Source organism: Oryctolagus cuniculus, chromosome 2, assembly GCF_051225735.1.
Source record: "Oryctolagus cuniculus isolate XC-2025 breed Fujian yellow rabbit chromosome 2, ASM5122573v1, whole genome shotgun sequence".
Taxonomy (NCBI): Eukaryota; Metazoa; Chordata; class Mammalia; order Lagomorpha; family Leporidae; genus Oryctolagus; species Oryctolagus cuniculus.
Window position 1 is genome coordinate 174,792,647 of NC_142868.1, and position 27,760 is coordinate 174,820,406.

The 27,760-nt window shown below is 41.2% G+C and overlaps 1 protein-coding gene across 17 annotated transcripts in view; it reads right to left on the reverse strand.

The window, feature by feature from the left end:
- LTBP1 (latent transforming growth factor beta binding protein 1) overlaps window positions 1-27,760 on the reverse strand; it is a 446,285-nt gene that overhangs the window by 115,366 nt on the left and 303,159 nt on the right. For 6 of the 17 annotated variants that reach the window (XM_051843010.3, XM_008254559.5, XM_051843012.3 and 3 more), the window contains 8 exons: window positions 21,499-21,666; window positions 18,818-19,045; window positions 16,526-16,548; window positions 12,637-12,736; window positions 12,048-12,146; window positions 3,450-3,575; window positions 2,208-2,333; window positions 1,091-1,213 (listed from right to left, as the gene is read on the reverse strand). In XM_051843010.3, coding sequence (XP_051698970.3) covers window positions 1,091-1,213; window positions 2,208-2,333; window positions 3,450-3,575; window positions 12,048-12,146; window positions 12,637-12,736; window positions 16,526-16,548; window positions 18,818-19,045; window positions 21,499-21,666 — 993 coding nt within the window. The remainder of the gene's footprint in view (window positions 1-1,090; window positions 1,214-2,207; window positions 2,334-3,449; window positions 3,576-12,047; window positions 12,147-12,636; window positions 12,737-16,525; window positions 16,549-18,817; window positions 19,046-21,498; window positions 21,667-27,760) is intronic. The other 11 variants (XM_089326552.1, XM_089326551.1, XM_051843018.3 and 8 more) reach the window with 3 other exon arrangements.

Here is a 27,760-nt window from a genome sequence, read left to right on the forward strand (position 1 = left end):
TTCTGATCTGAGCTGAGCAGAGATCCAGTTACAAAACTGCTCCCACTTTTCTCCAGATCTGAGCCCAAGGAAAATGCCCAGGCATAGACTGCCAGGAATGTCTCCCTGGCCCTCCCTCCAGGTTTGGCCATCAGGGCTGTGAAGAAAACCAGCAAGCAGAAGCCAACAGATGACGGAGAGCAGCCTGGCCGACTCATCTACCCCTCCTTCGCTCCAGAGCCCCATCATGACAGGTTGATCTTCAGTCAGACAGGTGGGGAAGCCTGGCAGTCAGCCCCATGCCCATGTCCAGGCCCTGAAACACCTGCTCAGGTGAGAACATGTGCCTTTGCCCTCAGCTGTCCGTGGCAGGATTGCAGAAGAAGTTCAATGGATTTCTTCACGAAAATCATTACAAAAATGTACCACAGTGGTTTCAAAAAGAACTCGTGCCACATGGACACAAATATGAGCAGAAATATTGTTGCATGTCTAATTATTTTGGCCTTGCCATACATTTTCCAAAACATTTTTATAATGAGCGCAAACTCATGGCTATGGTCAGTAATGAAGAAATTCTATCTAGCGCAGTTGGAATCTGACCCAGAGCTGGTCAGACAGTGCTTCTGTGGGGAGTCTGCAAGAAAGTCCCAGAACACAAGTAAAAGGACGCGAGGGAGACAGAGGAATGTGACAAGGTGAAAAGGTTGAAAATGAAACATCAACAGTGGTCACACCTGCACCATGTTCCCAGATGAATGAGCCAGACACTGTAATTAAGGCTGGGTTTGTACTAAGATATTCTGTAATTAATTGTTCTAAAGTGATTTCACTCCAAATACCAGCGAAAGCAGATAATGAGGTGAAAAATAATGAGTGCATGAAGGTGGAAAAAAACCCAGACAGGGTCATGGAAGTCAGGCAAAGCGGCTGTGAATCCAGCAAGCAGGAAGAGCCCAGGCATGCTGGTGCCATGCAGAGAGGTGGCAGAAACCCAGCACAGGAAAGGTGCCCACCGGCCCTGGATCTAAACCTGTCCTGCATCACGGTCGCGAGTGCTCAGCACACACAGGCAGATGGCACAGGCTCCTGGATTTCTCAGCAGACTCACCCTCACAGTGGCCACGCCGGGTCATACGGTACCCACTGTCGCAGTATTCACACCGGAAGGTGCCCACGGTGTTGACGCAGTGCCCTTCCCCACAGACATCTGGCCTCAGGCACTCATCCACATCTACGAGAAGCAGAAAACACTGCTAAGTTTTATTTGCCAAGATATCATTTTGAACCTCTCCCATCTCCCAGTTAGTTCAAGTTTAATGATGCAGTAACAGCTTTCTGCTCACAACCCCCTGATTTGTTGGACATGCATCAGCATTGTGTGGTTTTGATTCACGCAGAATCTTCTCATTCTATATATTTGCTACTCTTCCTTCAAAAATGTTGAGGGAGTGCCGGCACTGTGGCGTAGTGGGCTAAGTCTCCATCTGTGGCCCCAGCATCCTATATGGGTGCCGTCTTGTGTCCTGGCTGCTCCTCTTCTAATCCAGCTTTCTGTTGGTGGTCTGGGAAAGCAGGGGAAGATGGCCTACGTGCCTGTACCCACATGGGAGACCCGGAAGAAGCTCCTGGCTTCAGATCAGCCCAACTCCAGCCATTGTGGTTATTTGGGAAGTGAACCAGTGGATGGAAGACCTCTCTCTCTGTCTCTCCCTCTCTCTTGTAATTCTACCTCTCAAATAAAATCTTAAAAATTTTAAAAATATATGAGGGGGCTGGCATGCTGACACAGCAGGGTAAGCCAATGCTTGCAACACTGGCACCCCGTATTTGAGTGCCAGTTTCAGTCCCAGCTGCTATGCTTCTGATCCAACTCCCAGCTAATGTGCCTGGAAATGCAGAAGACAGCCCGAGTGCTTGAGTCCCTGCCACCCATGTGGGGGACTGGAAAGAATTCCTGTCCCCTGGCTTCAGCCTAGCCCAGATCTGGCTTTTGTGGCCATTTGGGGAGAGACTAGCAGATGGAAGATCTCTTTCTCTCTGTCACTCTGTCTTTCAAATAAGTAAGTGAGTCCTTTTTAAAAACTTATGGAGGGGAATCCATTTTTATATCTAGCAGATTGCTATGTCATAACAGACGTTTAATGCAAATTTGGGGCTGTCTGATCTGATGAGGTCTCAGGGATCTACAACCCCAGATCTGAGAATTCATGCAGCAGTGCCATTACCTACGCAGTTGGTACCCTCCTCATTGGCCATAAATCCCGCAGGGCATATACACAGGAAACTCCCTTCCGTGTTTTCACAGCGTCCCTGGGAGCACAGGTGCTGGACCTGAGCACATTCATCAATATCTGTTAACAAAATACAAACAGGAAATTGGTGTTGTGTAGCAAGAACTCAGCCACCCACTATACTATTCCTGGGGTACCACAAACCTTTACAACTTAGGGAAACATCTCTCTCTCATAAAATACTTGGACTGTGATGGGGAAGAGGCAAGCAGCTTACTGAATATTGCTTTAAAGACTAAAACAGCATAACATCGGTGTTTGAAAGGGTCAGACTTCAGGTCAACACAGAAGGACTCTCCTGATAAGGGAGTCTTCACACACTGGAATTTGCTCTCCAGAGAGGCAGAGACCATGTACTCTGCACACAGCTGGGGCTGGATTAGATCACCACTTTGCCTTTTCTCCCTAATATTTTAGGCTCTAAACATGCATATACACATGTGTGCAAATGAAAGGGAAATGGCCATGTCACGGAGCAGCTAGGTGCCTTCTTACCCCACAGATACATATAAAACCAAACAGCAAAGCTCACACATGTTAATGTAGGAGTAGATATACTACTCTAAGTGTCTCTGTTTCTTTATACTGCCCTTAGAACTCAGGGCTGAATTTCTTTCTTCTAGAAATGATGAAATCAAGCTTAGAGTCTACACATTAAGATTATTAAGTTAACTCCATATACCTCTTTATAAGACAGATTTTTCCCAAAGACATACATAGAAGATCACTTGTTCACAAGTTCATTAGGCGCTTCCGGCCAGTATACAGGGAGATTCAGTTCAGAAACTTACAAATCAGGTTTAATGTACTTGGATATTTGAATGTAATTCTTTACTGTTTCATATGTGTGTGTGTATGTGTACGTATGTTTGCAGGTATGAGCTATTTCTAGAGCTTTCAGTTTATTTATTTTATCCAAGAAGTTTTGCGAATGAGTTAAGCCTTATGGCAATGCATCACATTTGAAGAGGTGGATAGCAGTGGACAAGGTAAGAAAACCCCAGGAATTTAGCAAACCTTTTGCTTGAGTGCCCTTAGCTGAGGGATAAACATTTTACAAGATTAAACACAGTGACATTTTCCCAGTATGGTTAAAAATGGATTAAGAAAAAAGCATGTTTTACATAAGCAAATATTTGATATTAAGTAATTTTGAGTATCAAAAGTATCTCTTACCAACACATTTCCGCTGTTGTTCACTGAACTTGTAACCCTCGTAGCATATACAGGTATACCTTACAGGTAGGTTAATGCAGTGTCCTGCTCCACAGATATCAGGATTCACAGTACATTCATTGATTTCTTTAAAAATAAAAAATATGGGGAAAATCACATGAATAAAGATTTCACTACTACTTGCAAAGCATTACTTCATGTTTCCTGACTAGCTGTCAGATTAGCCATTTAGAAGACAAAGTTAACCTCTGAAATCAAATATAAATACTCAGGGTTTTTTTTATAACTGGAGTGGTTAGTCCCTCCCATGGTTATCAATAGTTCTTAATGAAACAATTTCTAAGATGAATTGGAACAGACACACTCAGAAACAGAACATGCCAGAAGTTTTAAGGTGATCAGGTTTTTTTTTTAATGATTGATTGTGAACGTTGCAGCTACACAGAGAGAGAGAGAATGAGACAGAGAGGTCTTCCACTGTTGGTTGACTCCCCAGATTGCAGCAATTATTGACACTGGGCCAGGCAAAAGCCAGGAACTTCATCCAGGTCTCCAACATGGGTGATAGAGGGCCAAACACTTGGCCCATCCTCTCCTGCTTTCCCCAGGCCATCAGCAGGGAGCTGTATCCGGAGTAGAGCAGGTAGGACTTTAACCAGAGCCCATACAGGGTATGGGTACTGCAAGTGGCGGCTTCATCCAACTCGCCGAAATGCTGGTCCCAGGGGATCAATTCTTCATGAAAATGACTCTTAACATGACCAATCAAGGACTTTCTATCCACTCTCTTTTATCTTGCTTGATGAAGTAAGACTCATTGTTTGATTTCTCTTGATGGGAAATATATACTAACTTCTCGTTTGTTAGCAGGTCAAATTTGAGTTTCAAGAAATATGTCCAGCCTTCTCCAAATTTTCCCTTTAATGCTCAAGAAAACACTTTCTACTTCTAACCAAAACAAAATTTCTAGGGTGCTTATTCTTCATTTGCCAACTTCAACTTCAAAATGTTTTCTTTATACTGGTAAAGAAGAATCTTCTTCCAAGTCTTCTCTGCTGTGCCCCTCCCTTGTTCTCCCCCTGATCCCTGGGTGATTCTTTCTTCTCCTACAAAGCCCAGCGGACTAGCATTGTTCAAGTCCTCACTGACTCACAGGATCACTGGACTCCATAGTGGGTGGAAGCCACCAAAATGAGTTTCATTACCCAAGGACCCGGGGACTCGAAAGTGGCCTTCTGAGATAGGCTACTTCCCCAAGAGTTCCTGTCTTCAATACTATTTAGAAAGAGCAATAATGGCACAGGGGCGATGGAAGAGTTGTTGGCTAGAAGCACTGGCTTGGAGAATGCACTGGGACACATCCTGCTATCCTTTCAAACTCTAGTACGGGCAAGTGATTAATCACTCTAAGCCTCGTTTTTCTACATATATAGAATGGAAATAATCCAGAGTTCCAAGTTCAGAGCACAATATGGGAATATAATAAAAATATACTGAAAATAATGCATGTAGCCCAATGCCTGGCATATTACACACAATCTATAAGTCATAAATGTCACTATTGCTGGGGTTCATACTGATGTCAGTTAAGAACATATAACAAAGAAATAGCACTCTGACATCAATGCTACCTAGAGCTAGTATCTCAATGTCACTATACGGCAAACAAGACTTTAAAGAGATGCTGTATGAATGAGACCCAGAAAGCCCTCAGGATAACTAGGCTGGTGCCTCTGAGCACCACACACAATCCAGCTTTGTTAGAGGGGTCTATGGTTTCAGAGAGGAAAAACAGGTGGGCTGTTGTCACTAATAACCCACTGCAAATTCTGCAGAAAAGGGATCTAAGGAAAGAGCTTTAACGAAAGTTCACCCTGGAAATGACCTCAGTGAGGGCTGAGGTTGCCCTTCAAATCCAAGGCCACCTTCTTCATTCTCCATCAGGCATTCACTGTGCTGGACTTTGAGAATACTCAAGCAAGACACTTGAAACAGGAAGCAGACAAGCTGACATATTTTATATAAAATCATCCACATGTATGAGAGTTTGCAAAAAGCATGCATTAACCAATTAATAATACTTTTAATGAACCTATTTATGCCAACCCACTATCAGAAAAACAAATTTGTTCGCCGTTAGTATATTATCAAAATAAAGAAAAAATATTAGAAAGGCTAAACATATAGGTGATTGACATGATTGCTTAAATTATTACAATATAAAACAGTGAATTATGATATAATTGTAACAAAGAACACTAATATAATCACTAACAGGAGAAGGAATTGTTTTAAAATATGCAGTTGGGCACAAATTGTAATACAGAATATGATCTCAGTTATATTATACTACACACACGGAAGAGTAGAAGGAAATATAGAAAATCTTTATGATGATGGGGACTGATATATTCTTCATACTTCTTCCGTTTTCAACATTTCTATAATGAGCATATATTAGTACTTTTGTATTTCATAATCAGAAAACATTCCTTAAAAATATTATTAGGGGCAGGTGTTGTGGCACAGTGGTTTAAGTCACTGCATGGGATGCCTGCATTCCATATCACAGCGCTTGGTTTGAGCCTGGGTACTCTGCTTCTGATCCAGCTTCCTACTAATGCACATCCTAGAAGGCAGATGGTGTTTGGCCCTTGCCATCCACGTGGGAGACCCAGATAGAGTTCTGGACTCCTGGCTTTAGCTTAGAACCAGATGTCAAATCTCCCTCTCTCTCTCTCCCCCTCTCCCTCTCCCTCTCCCACTCTCTCCTTCCACCAACCCACCTCTTTCCCACAATTCTTCTGTCACTCTGCTTAAAATATATAATTTTTAATATACCACAAAAGTCTGAAAAGATAGTCTTCACAGGTTCTAAGAATTCTCTTCTCTATAGGAACTGTTTTAGTGAAATAGTGTAAGAAGAACATCTCTAACATTTATTCTGTATTACAGGTAGACACTTCTGTTAAAAATTTTAGTATTTATATTTCTTAGTTTTCTTTGTGCAAATAATTAATGACCTTTATTCTCTTCTCTGTTATATTATTAAAACTGAAAAGAAGGTTAACCAGGCTTGCAAAAAGAAATTGAATTAATTAGAAGATGAATTAATAGAGGCAAGGTTTCAAAACAAATTAAAAGATATAGCCAATGGTTCTCACGAAACCATCAGCAGTCCTTGTCTCATTCCTACACACACTAATTTGCTCATTACCAAATATTTGTCATTTTGCAGGTGTAGCCTTAGGATGGGATTCTTACAATGTTACAAACAGTCTTTAATAATATATGACGCTTACTTCAAATGCAATACTTTCCTCCCTACACTTCGCCAGCTATCTAAATTATTTCTTCTCAAGTATGCTCTAAGGAAGGAGAAAACACTTGGGAATTATAACTCTTTAGTCTTAGGGAATGAAATGAATAATAATGGTCTTTGCTTCCAACTTTGTACTTTAAATAGAAGCCATAAGGTTGAAAGTATACTGATGAAGAATGGTTGACAGTTTTTAGTGGATGACCTCATAGGTTAAGTACGCAGAGATGCCGATTGAAAACACTGACCCTGGCTGGCAGGGCACTAAACATATGTACGAAAATGTTGCACCGACGCCACTAGAGGGTACTAAGAGATACCTCAAAGGAGGGAAGGGACACTGCTACATTTTTGTCCCATTTTTACACAAGGGAGTAATTAATATAACTGTAGTCAGTTTGACCTCAAGTTCTCTTTAATCCACTTGTCACACAGTATCTCCTCTGCCAGGTAGAAAGACGCAGTGCACCTTGCCAACACCTTTGTCGGCTTTCTTTTTACTAGTCATGAAAAAGTTGAGCCACATCTAGGGCTTATTATTATTTTTTTTTTAAGGTGAGATCACAATTGACCGGTGTCACTGTTTCAGAACATGTCTCCCACCATGGCTGAGTTTTACTCACAAGTATACACACAGTACAGACAGGTGAGTGCCAGCAATGCCTTGAAGAACAGGAAATGTTTTCTGCTTTCTCGGATGCTTTGGAGCAAAGACATTACACTTTCTATTTTTCTGAGAGGCTATTCACACACAGGCATGTGAGACTGTTCCCACAGAGTGGATCAATTTCTGGAGAAATACACATTTTCTTTGGGTAGCCTGTGTCAATATAAGCTCTGGAAACAGGGCTTTGACATACCACAGTGGCAATGCCTCACACAGCCAGCACTCATTACTGGCCTCAGGCGTATCCTGGTGAGGGGGAATGTCTGGTCTTCGGCAAGTTTGGCATTCCAGAGTGATCAAGTGCGCGCATCCCCCTGCACTCTCTCATGGGCCCCTCATCAAGTCCCTGCACGTGCCCCCTGGTTCACAGGGCAGCCCTACCCTCTCTTCCCACATGTGCCCCCTCCAACAACTTCCCTTTCACTGGGCTTATGATCTCCATTTATTTCTTCCATTGAAGCTCATTTACAATTTGGAAAAAGAGCCATGACCAAAAGCCAATGGAAAACCAAAAGCTCTATTTAGCCTAGCAACAAGGCCAACGGTGCATTTAACATTTTTGGTATCATTATTATACCTTTTAACATTCAACAAAAAAGAATACTTTTAGCAGGACATGAAGAAGAACACGCAAACCTTCGGCTTTTTCCTTCATCATAGGATTATCCAAATAAATAAACAAACAGAATCTGGAAACGTGGAAGCGTGATGACTTTACATGGAAAAAAAAATTCATTTTTCCATGAGCACACATGGTTTCTTGAGGCTGTAATGACCCTGGTAGCATGCTTCAGGGACAAACACTTTTGAAAGGATCCATTCTGAGTTCTGGAAAAGATCTGATGAACAAGTAGTTTTCAAAATATTTGGGCCATGATCATTACTGAGGCTTCTGCAAGGCAGGCATGGACGTGAAAGAGTAACTTCTGGCCGGCAGGCGGGGGCCGCGGAGAAAGTTCAGGATGAGCCAGAGGAAGGCATCGAACGTTCAGTCATGGAAAGGTTGACGAAGAATGCCCTGGCTTCCCAGCTGCCCCACAATCAGCATGAACTGTCCCACAACAATCGAAACAGATGTTTCCACTTTGTCAACATTTGCCAGAGAAATAAAGATTTGATTTTTCCAACCTCTCCTTTAGCTATCAAGACACGACACTAAATCAAGAATTTATATGTTGAAATGTATAATTTATTTGCAAACAGTATGCCAATAATGTTGCAAGCCACCAGGTCAGCTGTTAGGAGTAGAAAATATTACGCTTACTTCCTGCAAATACACAGCTCCCTTTATAGTTTTGACATGTCAAAGTCTCACCATTATAAAGATATCATCACTAAGCAATGTGGAGCTGATTATATTTATTTTAGACTCTTATTTTTCTAGCCCTTTCTTCAACTACAGGAGAAACTAACAGTAACAAATAACATTTATCTCCTCTCTGTTTTGTAAATAGGTAAATAAATAAAAATTATGTACACCACTCCTGAAAGCAGTGATCAGATGACTTCTGAAATCTCAGTTTGGCCCTCATATCACACCAATGAGAATATTACATTTTGATTTAAATGGATAGAAAACAGTCTTCTTATACGAATGTAGATCACTATTTTTGGATTGCTGTAAAGTTGCAAACCATTTCAGTTCAAAGACTCTATGTGTTCTCCCCATAGATTCTTCCAGATTCTTTTACTACAGGAAGTGGGAATACCTATAACTACTTCATGGGAAAAAACAAGCAGGGTCACTTCCCTGGAAGGAAGTATTCACCCTTCCAACATGTGACAGCAGATGTTAGCCGTGTATGTATCCGCCAAGCTCAAATTAGGCCATCTTCTAGCAACATCATATCATTGGGCTACTTTCCATTTTTTTTCAGTCAGCTCCACAGTTCAGTTGCAGCTGAGCAACTTCAGGTTGTTATTCCTCACACAGCTGCATTTAAGAGACAAAACTAGATGTCCCTAGGCAAATCTAATAACCTCTACAAAGCTAGCTTATATAAGAGGTCTGTTCATTGAAGAAGGCCAGGACCACTCAAAAATAAGGTTTATCTTCACACTGGAAAATGGAAATTTAGTTTTTGTTTTTTTTTTTTTTTTTTAAAGAAAGAACTAGTGACTTACATTATTACATGGCAACTTTTCTTTTAAAAAAAAAACTTTTATTTAATAAATGCAACTTTTCTTTAAAACATAAAAGTAAACAATTAGAAGATCCCTATTGACCACGATAGTATATTCCAGGCTTGTACACTTTGCAGTGCAAAGCAGTCACAAAAGTTTAATAAAAGGGGCAGATACACAGATAACCTCAGAATACAGAATAATTTTAGAAAAAAAATCACTGTCATTTCATTGTATGACTCCGAAGATACTTGGAATTGCCGACATTCTACATGACTTTACTCAGTGTAAAGACTGAGTAAGACTGAAGGATGCCCACCACGCAGTGATGTGGGGAGGCTGTGGCTCTGGGTGCAGGTCTATCTAGACTCTGTCACAGAGCCAGTCCAAAATGCACTTTCTGAGCACTGACATGATGCCTTGGGTAGGAAATTACACACCTAACCTCATGTGATGGGTCACAGACAAAATGCAGGTGCACTAAAAATATCATATAAGACTACCTTCAGACTGAAGGTACAGCTGAATACAAAATAATACAGTACAGCTGAAACAAAAATGAATTTCATGCTTAGACTTGGGTCCCATCCCCAAGAGAGCTCATGACATACAGGTAAATATTTCAAAATCCCAAAACAGGTCTAGCCCAAAGTATATCAGATAAGGTACACTAAATCTGTAGCTCAATGTTAACATTATTTCTAATTTTCCTCTATGATCCACTGTGCTAAGAATCTATTTATATACATGTCTTTGGGGATATTATTTCCATAGACAAGGTATCTTAAAATAAGATTACTAGGCCAAAAGTTCTGTTTAAAGTTCCTTATACATATTGCCACTTTGTATTTTCCAAAAAAGTTGACCCAATTTACATTCTAGGATTTTATGTGTCAACTTGACTGGGTTTAGGGCTGGCCACACAGCTTGGAAAACATTCATTCTAGGTGTGTCAGTGAGGGTGTTACCAGAAGTAGAGGACTAGAGTTGGCAGACTCAGTAAAGATCGCCCTCACCAGCGTAGGCTGGCGTCATCCCATCCACCGAGGGCTGGACCCGAACAGAACAGAAAGGCAGTGGAAGGAAGAGTTTGCTCTCTGCTTGTGCTAGGCCAGCTGCCTCCTCCACCCTCAGACATGCGTGCTTCTGGTCCCCAGGCCTTCTGACTCAGCAGAGACTTAGACTACGGGCCCCACTGGTTCACACGCCACCAGTGAATTTAGATGGAAAGCATACCACTATCTTTCCAGGGCACACTGTGAACTTCTCAGCCTCCTGAACAGCCAATCCCTGGAGATAAACTCCATTTATCTAAACACAGTCTACTGGCTTTGTTTCTCTGGAGAACCCTGATGTACCCTCCTTTTGGCAATGTGTCTGGGTCTCAGCTTCACCCTAACAAAAACTTTCACTGGTTTTTTTTATTTTATTTTATTTTATTTTATTTTATTTATTTTTTTTTTTTTGACAGGCAGAGTGGACAGTGAGAGAGAGAGAGACAGAGAGAAAGGTCTTCCTTTGCCGTTGGTTCACCCTCCAATGGCCGCCGCGGCCGGCGCGCTGCGGCCGGCGCACCGCGCTGATCCGATGGCAGGAGCCAGGAGCCAGGTGCTTTTCCTGGTCTCCCATGGGGTGCAGGGCCCAAGCACCTGGGCCATCCTCCACTGCACTCCCTGGCCACAGCAGAGGGCTGGCCTGGAAGAGGGGCAACCGGGACAGAATCCGGCGCCCCGACCGGGACTAGAACCCGGTGTGCCGGCGCCGCTAGGCGGAGGATTAGCCTAGTGAGCCGCGGCGCCGGCTCACTGGGTTTTAAATACTAATTTTACAAGAATGAAGTACTACCATTTTACAATTTGCATTTTTGATACCAGTAGTGAAATTTCCCATGATGTGCTCCTTGACAATTCTTCTTATGATTTTTGTATCTGATATTATTTTCCTATTTCTCTATTGTTGGTATTTTCCTTCTTGACTTAAAAGAGCTCATTTTACATTAAGGATTAACATTTAGGTCTTTGCATTTGTCTCAAAATATAACCAATCTTTATATCTCTTAATGACTACTACATACTTATAAAATTTTGAAAATAGATACCAATATGTTAAAGCACAGAAAATTACCCACGATCCTATTAACTGGTGATAGCTGAACATTTTGATTCATTTTCTTTTTATCTCCTTTTCTGCGTTTGTAAATATTTTAAAAAATAAAATTGGAATCGTTATAAATATTATATCACAAGCATTTCCTCATGACATTAGATAGTACTTTAAAACATTACCTTAATAAGCAGTGTGACATTCCATTGCCTATATACAATTTACACATTTTCCTCCTCTTTAACAGTATGTAGATATGCAAACATTTGCTATTACATCTAACCCTGCCATGTGCAATTGTATACACTTGCCATTACTTTTAAATGAGGTTCAAACCATTTCTCCATAGGATCTGCGAGTTTAATGAAATAAACATTGCACCAACCTGTGACCTGAGTAGGTGCGATCACTTGGCTGGCACTTGATGTAGAAGCTTCAGGAGCTACTTCTACAGGCACAGGGGGTGATGTTTTTTCAATCACTACTGTAAGAGGAAGCAGGGGATAAGAAGAAAATTAAAGCCTGTTATGGGCACTGAAATCCCATGTCAAAATGCAAGCATGACTTCGTCTACTAATACACCACAGGAGCTCTTGAATATAAAGAACTGTTAAAGGTCCTGAAGGCTCGTGGCATTTTTCTCCAGCTCTAGTTTGAATATTTAGCAAGAATGTCTGAGAGTGCCAGAGAAGCCAAGAAAAACTACCATTCATCAAATGATAACCTTCAATAATCTTCCAGTAATAATTGCGGAAAACAGTGAAAAACTTAACTTTCCCATTATAATACTTAAAAATAGCCTACTTACAATACTACTACTTAAGTCTATTAAGATATCTAAGTGTATACTTTTCACATTCAACTTCAATTATGAATTTCAATGACTTATTAAACAAAACCAAAGACACAAAACTTCCTATCCTGTGCTTTCATTCAGAATACTCTCACAAGGAGCGCAGAGCAACACGGGTTACCTGGAAACTGTGGGTGCAGATGGATAGTTGAAACGCCTGGAGAGAGCTGGGGTTGACCAGGCTCAAGTTTGGTTTTCTCCTGATCCAAAGAAGGAATTTCCTGGATAATTATATTCAAACAACAGAGGGAGAAAAAGCAGAATTGAAAATGAGAACTATATTTTTGTTGTTGTTGAACCATCTTCTTATTTTTTTTCCCAGAAACCTTTTATTTAAGGTATACAAACGTCATGCATTTTGTAAGTACAACTTTAGGAACTTAATGATTCTTCCCACCCACACTCCCACCCTTCTTCCTCCTTCCTCTCCTATTCCCATTCTTATTTTTTACTAAAATCTATTTTCAATTAACTCTATACACAGAAGATTAATTCTTTACTAAGTAATGGGTTCAAATAGTATGAAAAATTATTCCTCAACAGTCAACACAAAGCTGCATACTACTCTTTTTATCTAGTTAATAATACTCTTCAAAAGGCAAAGAAATATCACTGGACATTAGACAAAAAAAAGTACAATTGTATGAAATTAAAAAAAAAAAAAGAACTAGCATTGTGCAGCTACTCTGATGTGTCCTTGGGTTGTCCCAGCAGGGGTGACCCACAGAAAACACTCATCCATCTCTCTGGGGCCCAAAGTCAGACGTTTTAAGCGACCGTCTTGGCCCAGGTATTCATATTGGCCTGTAGACGGGCAAACTAACTCCACAGGAGGACAGAGCCTTCGCTGCATTCCCATGTGGCTGTGACCCACAGTGAGGACCAGCCACTTTGCAGATTACATAATGGACACAGCCGACGGGTCATGATAAGTTGAAGATTTTAAACCAGCCCACCACTATGGCCTCCCTAGCCTCACATCCAGTAACTTTACACCCCCATGTCTCTGAACAGTGGTGGCTGGGCAGAGTGATGGGAACGGAGGTCCTACAGAGGACTCAGCGCATCTTCAGATATCGCTTTACCCACTTTACCCCTGGATCTCATGACCCATGCCTCGGTGAACAGCTGCAGCCGCTTAGGGCTCGTGCAGGCTGAACAGTGTGTCTACTTCAGGATCTGTGCCTTTACCCACAGAACTCACAAAATCACTTCATTAAGAGTTTTCATCCAATACTTCATCACCATTACCCCATATATCCCCTCTCTGGCTTGGACTCTTGTCATCTTCCAGAGAGCTCACTGCCTGAACCTTGTTTCCCTCTCATTCTCTCTCTCCTGGCTTCAATTATCACCTCTTTTTTGCTTCTAAAATAGATAGCCTGTCTGAATACTTCACCAAAGACCCAATTTTCTAAGCTTGAATGCTTCCAGGATACCTTCGTTTAGCTATGAGGGCACATCAAAAAGTTTATGAAAATGGAATGGAGGGGCCAGTGCTGTGGCACAGCAGGTTAAGCCACCATCTGCAGGCATCCCATATGGGCACCTGTTCGAGTCCCAGCTGTTCCACTCCCAATCTAGCGCCATGTTAAAGAACCCGGGAAAGCAGTGGAAGATGGCCCAAGCTCCCGGCTCCTGGCTTTGGCTTGGCCCTCCCTGGCCATTTGGGTAATGCAACAGCAAATAGAAGATCTCTCTGTCTCTGTCTCTGTCATTCTGACTTTCAAATAAACAAATAATAAAAAAGGAAAAAGAAAATAGAATTGAAAGATAAGTTTGTTTTGGTGAAAAAAATTTGGAACCCATGCATGATATTTTATAATACAGATTGTCCACAATCTTTTTGAAGAGACCTTGTATTCCAGATTCCTCAAATCCACCCTCTCAAACCACCCATCATTTCTGCCAATATCAGTCTTTACTTGGCTCCCATCCAGGCTGACAGTCACTTTTCAGTCCTCCTTTTTTCATTTCTCATCCTAAACGCTGCTCACCTGCATTATTCCTTCCAGCGGTTCACCATTTTCAATATCCTCAGCTCCCCCCACCCTCATCTGGACTCTGACTCTCGCTTTATTGTAATTCAATTAGCGTCTCAGCCTATCTCCTTCTCCCGACCTCATTTAATCCTGCTTCCACTCATCGTCCAGAAACACTGAGCACACACCGCTCTTTCCTACACTTCCCCTCCTTCACGGTGTAGGCCAGTTTCCTATCACCTCGCCAAGACCATCTCCACCAGTCCTGATCGAACCCCTTGCCCCACAGCCCGTGGCCAGTGCCAACAATAGGCAGTCCACGATCAGATGGGAATCCACTCCTGTGGCTCTTTCCCCATCAGCAAGAGGCAGAAGACTTCCTCCCGGTCCTAGTCCTCCACCGACACGGAGGGGCCAGCTGAGGAGCAGGGTGTTACCCCACCGATTCCAACTGCAGTTTGGGAGTCAAAGCCTTCCAAAGCAGCTCCGAACTCTTTCAAACCATGTCCTTCATGACCCCTGCTGTCCTTCCACCACACCTTTGAATGTATACATTTTTCACTCCTGAAACAGCTTTTTTCTTCCATTCATATTTAATATCCAAAATTTATATATATACACATATATGTGTGTGTTTATATATACTATATATATATTATTTTTAATTTGAGAGACAGAGAGAGCTCCCTCTGGCTGGTTCATTTCCCAAATGCCCTAAACAGCCAGGGTTGGCAGAGACCAAAGCAGGAAGCTAGCAACTCACTGGAAACTCAATCTAAGTCTCCCCCATGGGTGGCAGGGACCTTAACTGCTAGGCTAACTGCTTACTCCCACCTGGCGACTTTTCTAAGGACCACGACTGCAAAAGTATGATTGCATTTTCCCCATGATCTCCTCTGAAATAAAATGCAGTGAAAATATACAAGAACATGTTCAGACCACTTTCAAATTAGTGAGAGCCACCAAAAGCCCAGCTGTACACAAAGAAGAAAACTAAGTTACGATGGGGCTATCTGGTATTCAACTGGCCACTCACAATCTAAATGATTCCTATTGTGATTCAGTCAGAACTGCATTGAAATCAGCAAAACTGCAAGCCACTGTATATCACTAATCACTGGAGAAGCTATCTGAGAATTGCAAATGTGCATGTGAAATATGCATACAGATTGTACTGCAGCTCGGTTTAACCCCTTCCTTGATGAGTGTTCTCAATCCAACATCCTAATGTTTCTGGATTCTTCAAGCACTCATAGGCATGCATGCATGCTTCCCCATATGTATGTCACTTTAAAAGCTATTTACAATATTTATCAGTCCCTTCTAAATTTTAATATTCAATGTGTTGTCAGCTGCATAAATTATACAAATGTATAAGCATGGTATTGTCAATAAAAAAATCAAACCAAGATTCAGAGCAGCTCTACTATTACATAAAGGGGCCTTAGCTCCTGGAGATGTCTGAACTCCCTATTCGGCCTCACAGTCGCAGTCTCGTTTTATGGCCCCTGAACCAACAGATTGATAAAAAATTCCTCTAAAATTCCTAAGAAGCAACATTAACGTGTTTATAACTTCTAAGAGTAAGTTCTCTTCTTACTGTAATAAAATTCAAACATGCTTCTTAAATTTTAGTTGAATGAAGAAATACCTCAATTACTATATATGCACTCTAAGAATATATAATTACACAAACATGTCAGAGCTATTCCGTAGGTAGTCCAGGCAGTCAACTGACTCTTTGAATTCTCTTTAACGCCCCTAATTCCCATTAGTTCCTGCCATTTTCTTCTCATTAGAGTTTTAAGTTCGATAAGAATAGGGAGTTTTGTCTGATTTGTTCTTTATCATTTCCTTAGCCTCAAGAATAGTGCCAAGTCAATAAATGTTTCTTGATGAATGAATGCTCTGCTTTCTTAAATCAAATTATGTGTAATAGACAGGCTAGTGTATTTAGGAAAAACTCACACATATTCTAATAAACATTATTTTGAAGATAAAAGACTTGCAAGTAATAAAAAAAATTACCTTCTCAGGGGGTGTAGTTGCCACTAAAACCAGAAAATAAAACAGGGCATTAGTACAATCTGTCCACTATAGTTCATTTTTTTTTAATCAATAAAGGCTGGTATCCTTCTAAAATAATTAAAAATAACACTAAATCAAATGCAGAAATAATGCTATCTGCTATTTTTGAGAATTTTACACATGACTGACAGAGAAGAACTTTCAGTGTTATTTCATTCCTCAACTATAGGAACTCAGAGCAAATGTGACTAAGTCCTTCAAATACTGTTCATTCAGAATTAGTAGAAACTAGAAAGTTAAAGAATGTAACACTATGATACATTATTTTATACTTAAATACAATTTCATGCAACTTCCTATATTGTAGAAAATATTTGCATTAATTGGTCAAATATTTATCCTTAACATACAAATGGTATATGATGTTTGAAATGCTTTCTGATGTCAATGTTTAAAAAAAATGCCACTTAATTCAATAATCAACGTGAGAAAAAGTGCTATCTTTTGAGTTATTCCAACTTTTAATGAAGTCCTGTGTGTATTTCAAGGAACATATGCTAAGTGTGAAAAAAACTCACAAGTCAGCAAGAGCCAATAAGGGATTAGCACTGATGTACTGGGCAAATTACATATTACATTATCATGAACATTATTATGATAGCAATGATGCTCTTGTATTCAGAAAGACTTGCTTGTCATGAATCAGAATTAGTGAACTCTTGGAATTCATGAAATCTCAGAATCAGTCCTAAAGCCTTGAGCCAACACTCACTACCTTTGCCTCCTGAGTTAATGTTTGCATCAACATCAGTATATAGGCTGGGTGTGCATGCTAATTCCTAAAAGCAATCAGGGCACCATATACATTAAAATCACTGCTGCAAGAGTCTTGTGGTTGCAGAAACCTGCCAAAACTACTACCAAGAAAGTTTTGAGGCAGAATCTGAATCACAGCCCATTTCCTCCTGCCTGTGCAAAGCAGAAACAGTTGCAAGGATCTGGCCGTGACATCCTACATGTACAGGGACAAACTGATCAATACAGCTTAGTTCTCACCATTCCAGCTTAGTTCCCCAACCTGCTCTGCCTAACCCATGAAGGTCAGAGAGTGAAAAATAGTAGAGCAAAATAGGTCAAAACCCACAAATGTCTAGAGTCAGGAAAAAAAAAAAAAAAAAAAAAAACACCCTGCCTACTAGGAAGTAGGCTGCCCCCAGCTCCCAGACTTTCACTTCTCTGGGTGCCCTATGTCCTTATAAGATCCCATAAATGGTCTCCCTGAATGCGGAGCCAAGAATCAACTGTGAAAAGTGAACAGGAGCTTTATTAGAGTAAAAACATAGACAATTTTCCACACAAATCTAAAAATTCTGTGCCTTCTATGCAGAGAATGTCTGTGGTCGCCAAGACATTCCAAGCATCAGATATGCTGATTTATACAAAGAGACAGACAGAAATGATTTCTTTCCCTGAAGGCCAAAGAGATAGTCAAAGTCAATTGTCTCTAGACTCCCTCTCAGGGATAAGGCCCTAACCATTTCCTTGGAAAAACATATTACTTGGTTATATTCTTTGTATGACATCTGGCAAGTCATGTCCCTTCTCCAGGTCTCAGACTTCTCAAAAGGTAAATCCAAGGACTGCACTAGGTGACCTCCCAGATCTCCTATCATGACCGTCTCTTGCCTTCTACCCTTCCCCTTCTATTATTCCTGACTGCCTGCTAAATTATTTCATGAAATCTTAGTTGATGCTCTAACTTCTTAAGGTGGATTCCATTTAATAAAGCAATATTTATTAAAGGACCCTATGGACCAAGAAATGAATTAGGGCTAGTAACCTAAAGGATCTAAATCACTCTTTATGAATAAGCATCAAGCAAAAGTCGCTCCCAAACAGCAAGATAATGTACTGAAACTATTATGAAATTTTGTTACCTTCCAGGTACATATTATTCTAAAACAGAGGTTCCCCAATTAGAGATAATTGAGCTACCCCAACTTACACCCCTCCCCATCCCCTCTCACCCCCAGCTGGGGACATCTGCAATGTTTGGACACCTTGTTTTGTTGCACAGCTTGAAGGAGGTGGGTGCTAATGAGGTCTTGAGCAGTTGCTGCTGAACATCCTACAGTGCCAGCACCTCACCAATTAAAGAATCATCTACCCTCAAAAGTCAACAGTGCCAAGGCTGAGGAAGCCTGTTCTAGAGGCACATCAACGGGAAAACCGAAGCAAAGACACACGGACACAGACAGAGGGCCACAGTCCATGCGCCGCTGCCACTCTCACCTTCTGGCTCCGCCACTCCTGGCCCGTGTTCCCGGGAGAAGGTCAGGGCCTCCACTGGCTCTTCCTTGGCTGGGAGAGGTGGAGGATGAGTACTTTTAGCAACAGGTTGAGTGTTCTTTGGCTTCACAAATACAGGTCCTTTACCTACATGGTGATGGATTGGCCTGCGTCTATGAACGCCAGAAACTGTATAACCCATTCCACCAGGACAGATTTCCTTAAAAGCAGCTAGATTTGGGATGGGAAAATATTCCTTTTAAAAATCTAACAGTGCAAACTTATACAGAGGAAAATATCATGATGAATATGTCTTAATAAATCATCACTAATATAGTTACAATTAAAAACTTTAAAACAAATGCAAAATGTTAGCAAATGGCTTGAATTTCTGGTAAACTTGCATATTTACAGAAAAATCCAACCCTTTCTTTTACTAAACATTTTTTCTGTTAATTCCTTACCCTACCCAATCAGAATACATATAACATATATTTAATATAGTTTAATATATCAAACCAATTAGAAGATACTGTACTCATATATCAGTGTAGTATTATGTTACATATAAGCTATATGTAGCTATTAGCATATATTTTGATATATAGAAGACAATATACATATGTATATAAATTATATACAGTTTGTTTTGTGTGTATTCACATATCAGCCAAAATTAGGCTTTCTGCTTTTTCTCTTGCTTTGGTATAATTTCATTACTTATTACAGAGTTCAGTGATAGCTCTGTTAGATAATGAGCAAGAAGACTACAAAGGAAACAAAGAGAAATCACTGTTCTGGGAATGAGGTGCTAAAATCCTCATGACTTATTTCTCCTTGAATCCAAAAGGCTCAGTCAGAATGAAGTCATGGTGTCAGCTGGTAGGGAGATGCTGGTGAAGGGCAGAAAAGGGTATTTCTGAAGGGAGAGTCTGAACACGCTGAGAAAGTATCCCACCAAGTGAGACATGCTCAAGACATGACAAAATCAAGAAAGGAAGGAAATGCCAAGAGGAAAGGAGTTAATTGTCAAGGAAAGGGATGACGATGAGACAAAAGCCTGGCCACAACCAGAGGATGGGGAGATGGCCTGTGCCCTGGAATCACTATTCGTGCCAAAAATAAGCGGTTTTGCATTCTTTAAAATAGTAGTCTCGGCACATGAGATTTGCTAACCTCCACTGTATAATCCCCACAACTAAGTAAAAGGGAAAGCCAAGGGTAGCAAGGCGGTGTGTGGCCTAAGGAGGAAAACTCCACCTAATCCCTCTGCTGTTAGTGTTGGAGGCAAATTACCAAAAGCAGACACCAAGGAGCTTATGGTCACTTTTTCATTTCTACTTTTAAAACTGAAAGTAAAGTCAGCCATTTCTCACTTCCACTGAACAAGAGGTCTTCTATTGAATGTTCTAGACCTAAAATTAGTTCTCAATAAAAAGCAAACTCTGAAATAGTCCTTTAAAGCATGCTAAGATATTGTTTTCTTAAGGATCACACACTAAATGGTGGTAGCTCATTCTTATATTTAAGCAGGAAATACAATTCATACTTGAAAATAGTTGTTTCCAGAACAAGACATTTTTTTTATTTTTACCAAATTCTGAAGTACTAACAAACTAAATATTTTTATGAAAATCACTTGATTGTTCCTTTGTAATAATGAGTGGATTAGATGGTACATGTAGGAGGCTTCTAAGGACTTTTGGAGGTATCTAAAATTATGTAGCCTAAAAATTAATCATCCACAAGGTACTATCCTTTGCCGTAACAGTTCTTTTATAGTCTAACCCCAAACAAAGGTGGATCACGATATTTAAATTAACATTTAAATCCTGGCAGTTATAAAGCATACATTATAGCTGCAAGATGCTATGCAGCTCTGTGACAGTTCATGCACTTCCCTAAGTGGGAAGTATCTCATCAAATAAAAATAATTGTAAACTGTTTTGCAAGCCAGGGTTACTGAGGCCACCTGTTCCTAATATCATGTCCAACATTTGCAAGTTACAGTTCATTTTCTTCCACTTAACAGCATATGAGCCTGCTTGAGTTAGTGATGGCTTGGTGGAAAGCAGGGTGTTTAGAACAGAGAAGTTCCCCCTTTCAGGGCATGAGGCAATTATGCACTAAACTGAAGGATAAAGAATCAATTTAATACTTAATGGCTCTGGAAGTTCACAGGGGTTCTGGCAAGTTCTGCCCTTCAGTTATTTCTTAATCTTAATAGTATAAACTCAATCATGAATATAATTCCTTCCCTCTCCAATTAAAGAAATTAAGCATGATATTCAATAAATGAGTGAATGAGTCAACCTGGACAAGGTCAAGTTACTGGGCAGTGTGGATAGGCCAATCATTAGGAAAGCAAAGAGCCCTTCAGAGCTGCTGGTCTCCCTACACTTACGTATCAGACGTAGAATACTGGGAGTTGTCGATATAATACAATGGTTTCTCTTGATATTCAAAAGAAGTTTGATGTTACCACAAAATGAGAAAATCTCTTTCCATGTAATGTTTCCCACTGATCCAACTTTGTATGTCTGTGTTCTCTACAGAAATGATGAAAACACGCTACATTGCTAGAAACTAAAGTCAGAAACCAAAAACAATCCAAGCTTCCCAAGTCAACTCATGTACTTGTGTCACTGGGAACATCTGGGAGCATGCAGCTGGACATGTCTTACCTGTGCCTGGAAGGGGACATTTCTCACAGTGTGGGCCCCAGGCCTTGCCCACACTACAACAGCAGAGCTGCTTGGTGAGGTGGACAGACAGAGGGTGCATACACTGCCTTCCGGAACTGACAAGTCGGTAACAGGGCCCTTTCTCTTCCGAGATCACAGGGGGATCCGCTAAAGCAGAGATAAAGCCCGACATCATATGAGCAACAAAAATCAGGTTGGCTTTTCAAGCCATAACAAAATGAACCTTAAAGCAAGAATCAGAAACCACCCTTCAGAGTCAATCTATCCCCACTGAGGGCATCTTGATGGAGAGTCAGTTTACCAAATGAATTTTAGAGTAAGGGTACCAAATGCCTTGACAATGACCCTCCCTGCCTGGTCCCTTCTGTTTTAAATTGGGTATGTGTGCCTAAGTGAAAAGAAACAATTTCAACAAAAACATTTGTCCCCAAATAAACCTAGTCACCTATTATTAAAACCACAACCCCTGTTCTAGCCGTGTAACACCCTGGAGGAGGAGTAGGTGGTATGCTCAACCCCTCAGAAAAGACCATAGAAGCTCCCCAGGCTAGAGTCATCTGATGCCTTGATCCAAATCCTAATTTTCAACTTGTCTACTAAGAGTAAGGACAGTCTAACAGCTTGACACCCTTCCAGGCACACTGGGCAAACAGGAGGATAAGTAAGACAACTCCACCTTCAAGAAGTTCATTTTCTTATCCAAATGTGGACAGGCTGTGTTCTACAGAATCAATTTAGACTGCTGAATCCCTCCCCCCAACCAGTCCACTCTTCTCTCTATCACTATCCAAATGAGGTTTTCCCAAGTTGCCTTTACTTTACTCAGTTCTTCCAGCATTCGGTGCTCCCGAATCATGTACACTTCCTATGCTTTGTGCTCAGATCTAAATTTTCATGCTTCCAATGGGACTGATACCTCAGCTAGATGCTATAGAAACAACCCAGTTACATTTCTGTGCTAAGGCACAACAGAAAAAGCAAGGCTTTTATAGACAGACAGGCCTAGGTCCAAATTACAGGTCTACCGAGCTGTAAAGCCTAAGGAACACATTGTGACGGGCTATGATGGTTAACTTTATTTTTCAATTTGGCTTGGCCATGATACCCCGATGTTTGGGAAAATACTGATGTGGATGCTGCTATAAAGGTTTGCAGTTATTTTGTTGTTGTTGCTTACATGAGATTAACATTGTAACAAAAAGACTCTGAGTGAAAGCCAACTACCCTTCATACTTTGGGTAGGCCTCCTCCCATGAATTGAAGACCTTAGATGAAAACAGATCAATCTCCCCTGAGGAAGAAGGGATTCGCCAGCAAGGCTGCCCTCAGACTCAAGTTCAGCATCAACTCCTCCTGGGCTCCCCAGCCTTCCGGCCCATCCTCGCAGGGTTGGTACTTGCCAGTTTCTTCCATTTGTGAGCCAACTCCTTGAAATAAATATCTCCTTACTAATACATAATCCATATGAGGGCACTTCAAAAAGTTCATGGAAAATGGAATTAAAAGTTTACTTTTATAGTTTTTTTAAACCCATAAATGCTGAACCTTTAAGGAGTTCATAGAAAAGGCACAGTATGAAAAATTATGCCTAGATTTTTATGTGTCCATATATATATATATTTATCAGCGAGGGTGGTTTTTATGTCAAGGAATTGGCACACACACGCATCCACTGGTTGTATTTCTCTGCAGAGAACCCTAAGTAATACACTGGCTGAGGCTCAGCAACTTCCTAAATTATAAATGATAGGTTCACCATGCATGCTAGGAATAACAGGCTAAACTCCTGCTAGAGAGAAAACAAAAATCAACCACCTTACTGATAGTAAAACTAGCTATCTCCATCCTCTCATGGGCATTTGTACTCAACTTGGCTACTGCTCAGTGGTAGAATTCCAGCAAGGAGTAGAAAGCTCAAGATAGATAGTACAGGTGAACTGGGGGTCAGTGCAGGAGGTTTAAGGGGTGAAGAGGGGACCTCCCTGAAGCTTTGAAATGTTCACAGTATGTCTAGTAAGGCCAGCTTTGCCAAGAGCTCCTTAAAAAAACCAAAAACCAAAAAACAGTGAGATGGAGAAATCTAACTCTTTACTTCTTCATATCCTACTCACTTTTTGGCATCCACGCAAATAAGCTATGAAAGATCAAAGTTCATGGACAAAAAGTCAGACCAAAAAAAAAAAAAAAAGGCATGGTTAATATCCCCCAAAGGATAATACATCCCCAGAATAATTCAGCACCACTCAAATAGCGTGTGCATGACTATATGTGTCTCTGCAATAATGGTCCTTAGAACACGTGCATAATTTTAACATAGCTCACAAAGGACTTTGCTCAAAAATTTCCTCTCCAAAGACTGTTTGGGCCTTACAACACATATTTCCATGGAAACAATGTCAAGTCATCTCGCAAGAGATTTTACACATGGTGGGCTTAATTACAACACTAATCACATTAGTGTTATTCCTAGGTCCCAGGAACAGGGGCTGTTCAGAGCAAAGTCGAGTGCCTGCAAATGCTTGACACTGGCAAGCTGGGACACTGGCATCCTTCCGTTTAATTCTCCACGTGCACTCCAGTATCCCCACCTCACTCATGTGTCTAGGGTACTGAAACTATCTTAGGAACCAAGCCTGCTATTGTTACCCAGGTACTCTGTTTGAAGCAGCCTACCATACCTGTACCTACGTTAAGCCAAAAGTCTGAATGAGAAATTCAGTGTTTTAAGGAAATGTATGGGTGCTACTTTTAAGATATTGCTTATTAAATGACTCTCTGGTTGTTGAAATCTCGTGCACTGCACAAAGGAAAATGTAAAATCTTGGGCATTTTATCAAATAATAGGTCTAATGTGTTATTGCTTCCCCCAAAAAACTCTATTTTTCAAAGATTTATTTTACTTTTATTTGAAAGGTAGAGTTACAGAGAGAGAAGGAGAAATAGGGAGATCTTCCATCTGCTGGTTCACTCCCCAGATGGCCACAAGGGCAGAGCCTTGGCCTGGCCAAAGCCAGGAGCTTCATCGGAGTCTCCCACATGGGTGCAGGGGCCCATGGACTTGGGCCATCTTCTTCTTTCCTACGTGCATTAGCAGGGAGCTGGATTGGAAGAGGGGCAGCCAGGGCTTGAACTGGCGCCCACACGGAACCCCAGAGCTGCAGTCAGCAGCTTAACCTGCTAGGCCATAACGCTGGGCCCCTCCCAAACATCCTGCGGTCAGTTTTCTAAGTCCATCATCTCCTAACCTAAATATTCCTTGTATGTTGTGGATGTCTGGGGGCACTGGCTTTTTTTTTTTTTTTTATGACAGCTCTCAAAGCAGCTCAAGAGTTCTTTAGAATGGGAGTAGAAAGAGAATCATTGGATTGTAGAAGACATCAATAAGTCAACTGTCGGTGAGGCAGGGAGTGTCAGCTCATGTTCAGACTGAACATTCTGACCTGCCCCAAGTGCACATAAGAAAAAGCAACGAACTAACAATAAATCTGCTCCCTCAAAGACCGAAGAGGAGCAAGGAAACACCAAAAAGGTCTGGCGTACAAACCTGAATTTTACAGATGGTCCCATGATTCACGTTTTCTTTGATCTACAACTCTGCAGACCAAAATAATTCATTTATGCCTCAGTTTTCTAACAGGGTGTGCCCTTCAAAACTGCCTCAATTTTCATACCTATCATACTACCTATTATTCTTCTATCACTTCAAATGTCTTGCATGGTAATTCCATTTATTTTATTATTAAACACCTCTAGCATTTTCACATTCTGGGCAGCATGACACATAACCTCAGCAATAATTTGCTATCCAGAACAATGCAAGATTGCAGTTTCTGTTGTCTGGGGATCTGTTAAACTCGAGGTTAACTCCACTCGGAAGGCTAAGTGTAAAGGATAATTCATTAGTGTTCTATATTGATAACTGAAAATATAGCACACGTGACGAAACCTTCCGATTCATATGGCTTTATGCTACACCAACAAAAGTAAGAACTGCCAGATTTTTTAAGAAAAAACAGAAATGGATCTGAGTGTAAAGTGGCTGAGGTACAGTAACAAAGGGTGATTACCAAAGTTCTAATATGTAATTATAAACACCAGTGCTTTCTCAGACTGCATTTTCTGCAGGGTATGTTGCTAACTTGAGGGCAAAAAGATTCAGATTCTGGATCTAAAGTGAAAAACATTGCACAGGCAAACACCCACCAGAAGAGACATTCATCAAGAAAAACAAATGTTTTGCTCTTGTCATAGAGAAAGAGGCAAATTTTCAAAAAAAATCAGAATAAACTTTGAGCTCTGTACCCAAGTACGGTATTGAATCTTAACCATAAATCCCAGGTGGTGGCAATCCAAGTACAAAACAGAGTGAAAAGGCAAAGTTCTATAGTTCTGTGAGTATTATTTGGGTTCCTCAATGGTAAATTAAGCAATTTACACTTATCTATGGCCCTAACCACAGGGCTGGGCAATGAACTCTCATTATACTTTCAAAGACATGCTAATCTAGTATATTAAAAGGTGGATGGTAAATAACATCAAGCAGATACAAATGCATCCAGCACTTTGAAGAAGTTTAAAAACTAGAGAAGAATTTAGCAAAGAACAAAGGCATAAATGTTGGGTAACCCTACTTGGCTGCGGTCACTCTCATGCCCCCCATATCCTCCCTCCTTTCCGGGGTGAAACGCAGTATTAGAGCTTCACCTCCTTTCGAGCTTCAAATTCTTAGGATGTGGATGACAGGATGCAGGTGCGGGGCGGGAAGCGGGCAGGGAAGTCTGTTCCGAGGTATCTGAGAGGTAGATGGCCTTCCTGCAGATAAGCCTCAGGGCATCCTTTTTGGGAAATTGGCAATTAAAAATAAATTCTGGGAGAACCAAAATAAAATAAGTAATGATTCTAGGGCAACTGCAGGGTGCGGCCATGCAACCTACCATGTGACAGGTGAGACTAATCAGTACCTTTCCTTTACGATACGACTTTCTCCCCTGTATTCTGGCCATGTTCCTCTTCTTGATCAAAGGCTCAGCTTATGGACTAAGACAGACTCAGTTCCAACCTGGGTTCAAGCTCTTATGGGATTGTGACTTCTGGAAAGATCCCTAACTTCTCAGCATCTTAATTCTTTCATTTCCAAAATAGGAAGAATAACAGTATAATCTCATAGAAGTCTAATAAGTATTTTATATGATAATCTATGTAAAGCACTTATCACTGTGCCCAGAACTTAAGTATGCAACAAACATTATTATCATCATAGTTTTGTTGTAACTGTTATCATCTGGAAGCAAACAGTCTGCCATGACCCGTCTAACCTCCAGGCTGTGGTGCCACAAGACCTTCAAGCGAGCGAAGCAAGGGGCCTAGGCTGAGCTGGTCACAGAGGAGGTGGAAAGAAAGGAAAAGGCCGGGGCCAGCACTGTGGTGTAGTGGGTAAAGCCACAGTCTGCAGTGCCGGCATCCCATATGGACACAGGTTCGTGTCTCAGCTGCTCCTCTTCTGATCCAGCTCTCTGCTATGGCCTGGGAAAGCACTAGAGGATGGCCCAAGTCCTTGGGCCCCTGCACCCTGTGGGGGAGACCAGGAAGAAGCTCCTGGCTTTGGATAGGCACAGATTGGCCAGTGTGGCCAGCTGGGGAGTAAACCAGGAAATGGAAGACCTCTCTCTCCCTCTCCCTCCCTCCCTCCCACTCTCTCTCTGCCTCTCCTCCTCTCTGTGTGTAACTCTTGACTTTCAAATCAATAAAAATGAATTTTTTTAAAGAAATAAGTGGAAATGTCCAGTTATGAAGAATCTAATACCTGCCCTGGAAACCAAAGGAGACGAAAGTGTCCAGGCTGGCACAGGCACCCAGCCAAGTGCCCGGGAGAACAATGTGATCTTAGGTAAAGCTACCAGTTCAGTTTCCCAATGTGCAGGCTAAGGAGAATAATGTGTATCTCCTAAAGATGCTGCAGAAACTCAAGAGAAACAATGGACATTGTCATGCCCGGCTTCCAGGAAGGATTTGCCTTCATCTCATGACTTCAGGGCCACGGCGGAAGTCCCTGAGCACATCTTATCTCTAAGCCTCTATGTGTCAATTAGCTCCAGTCCACGGGTCAAGAACAGTATGAAGCAGCAAAAGTACAGGCTCAGAATTTCTTTCCTCTGGGCCTTTTAACTCAACCTGTGGACACACCCTCATCCTGGAGCCCTTAAATTTCTCAAGAAAATTAATTGCAGCTCAGATGCCGGAA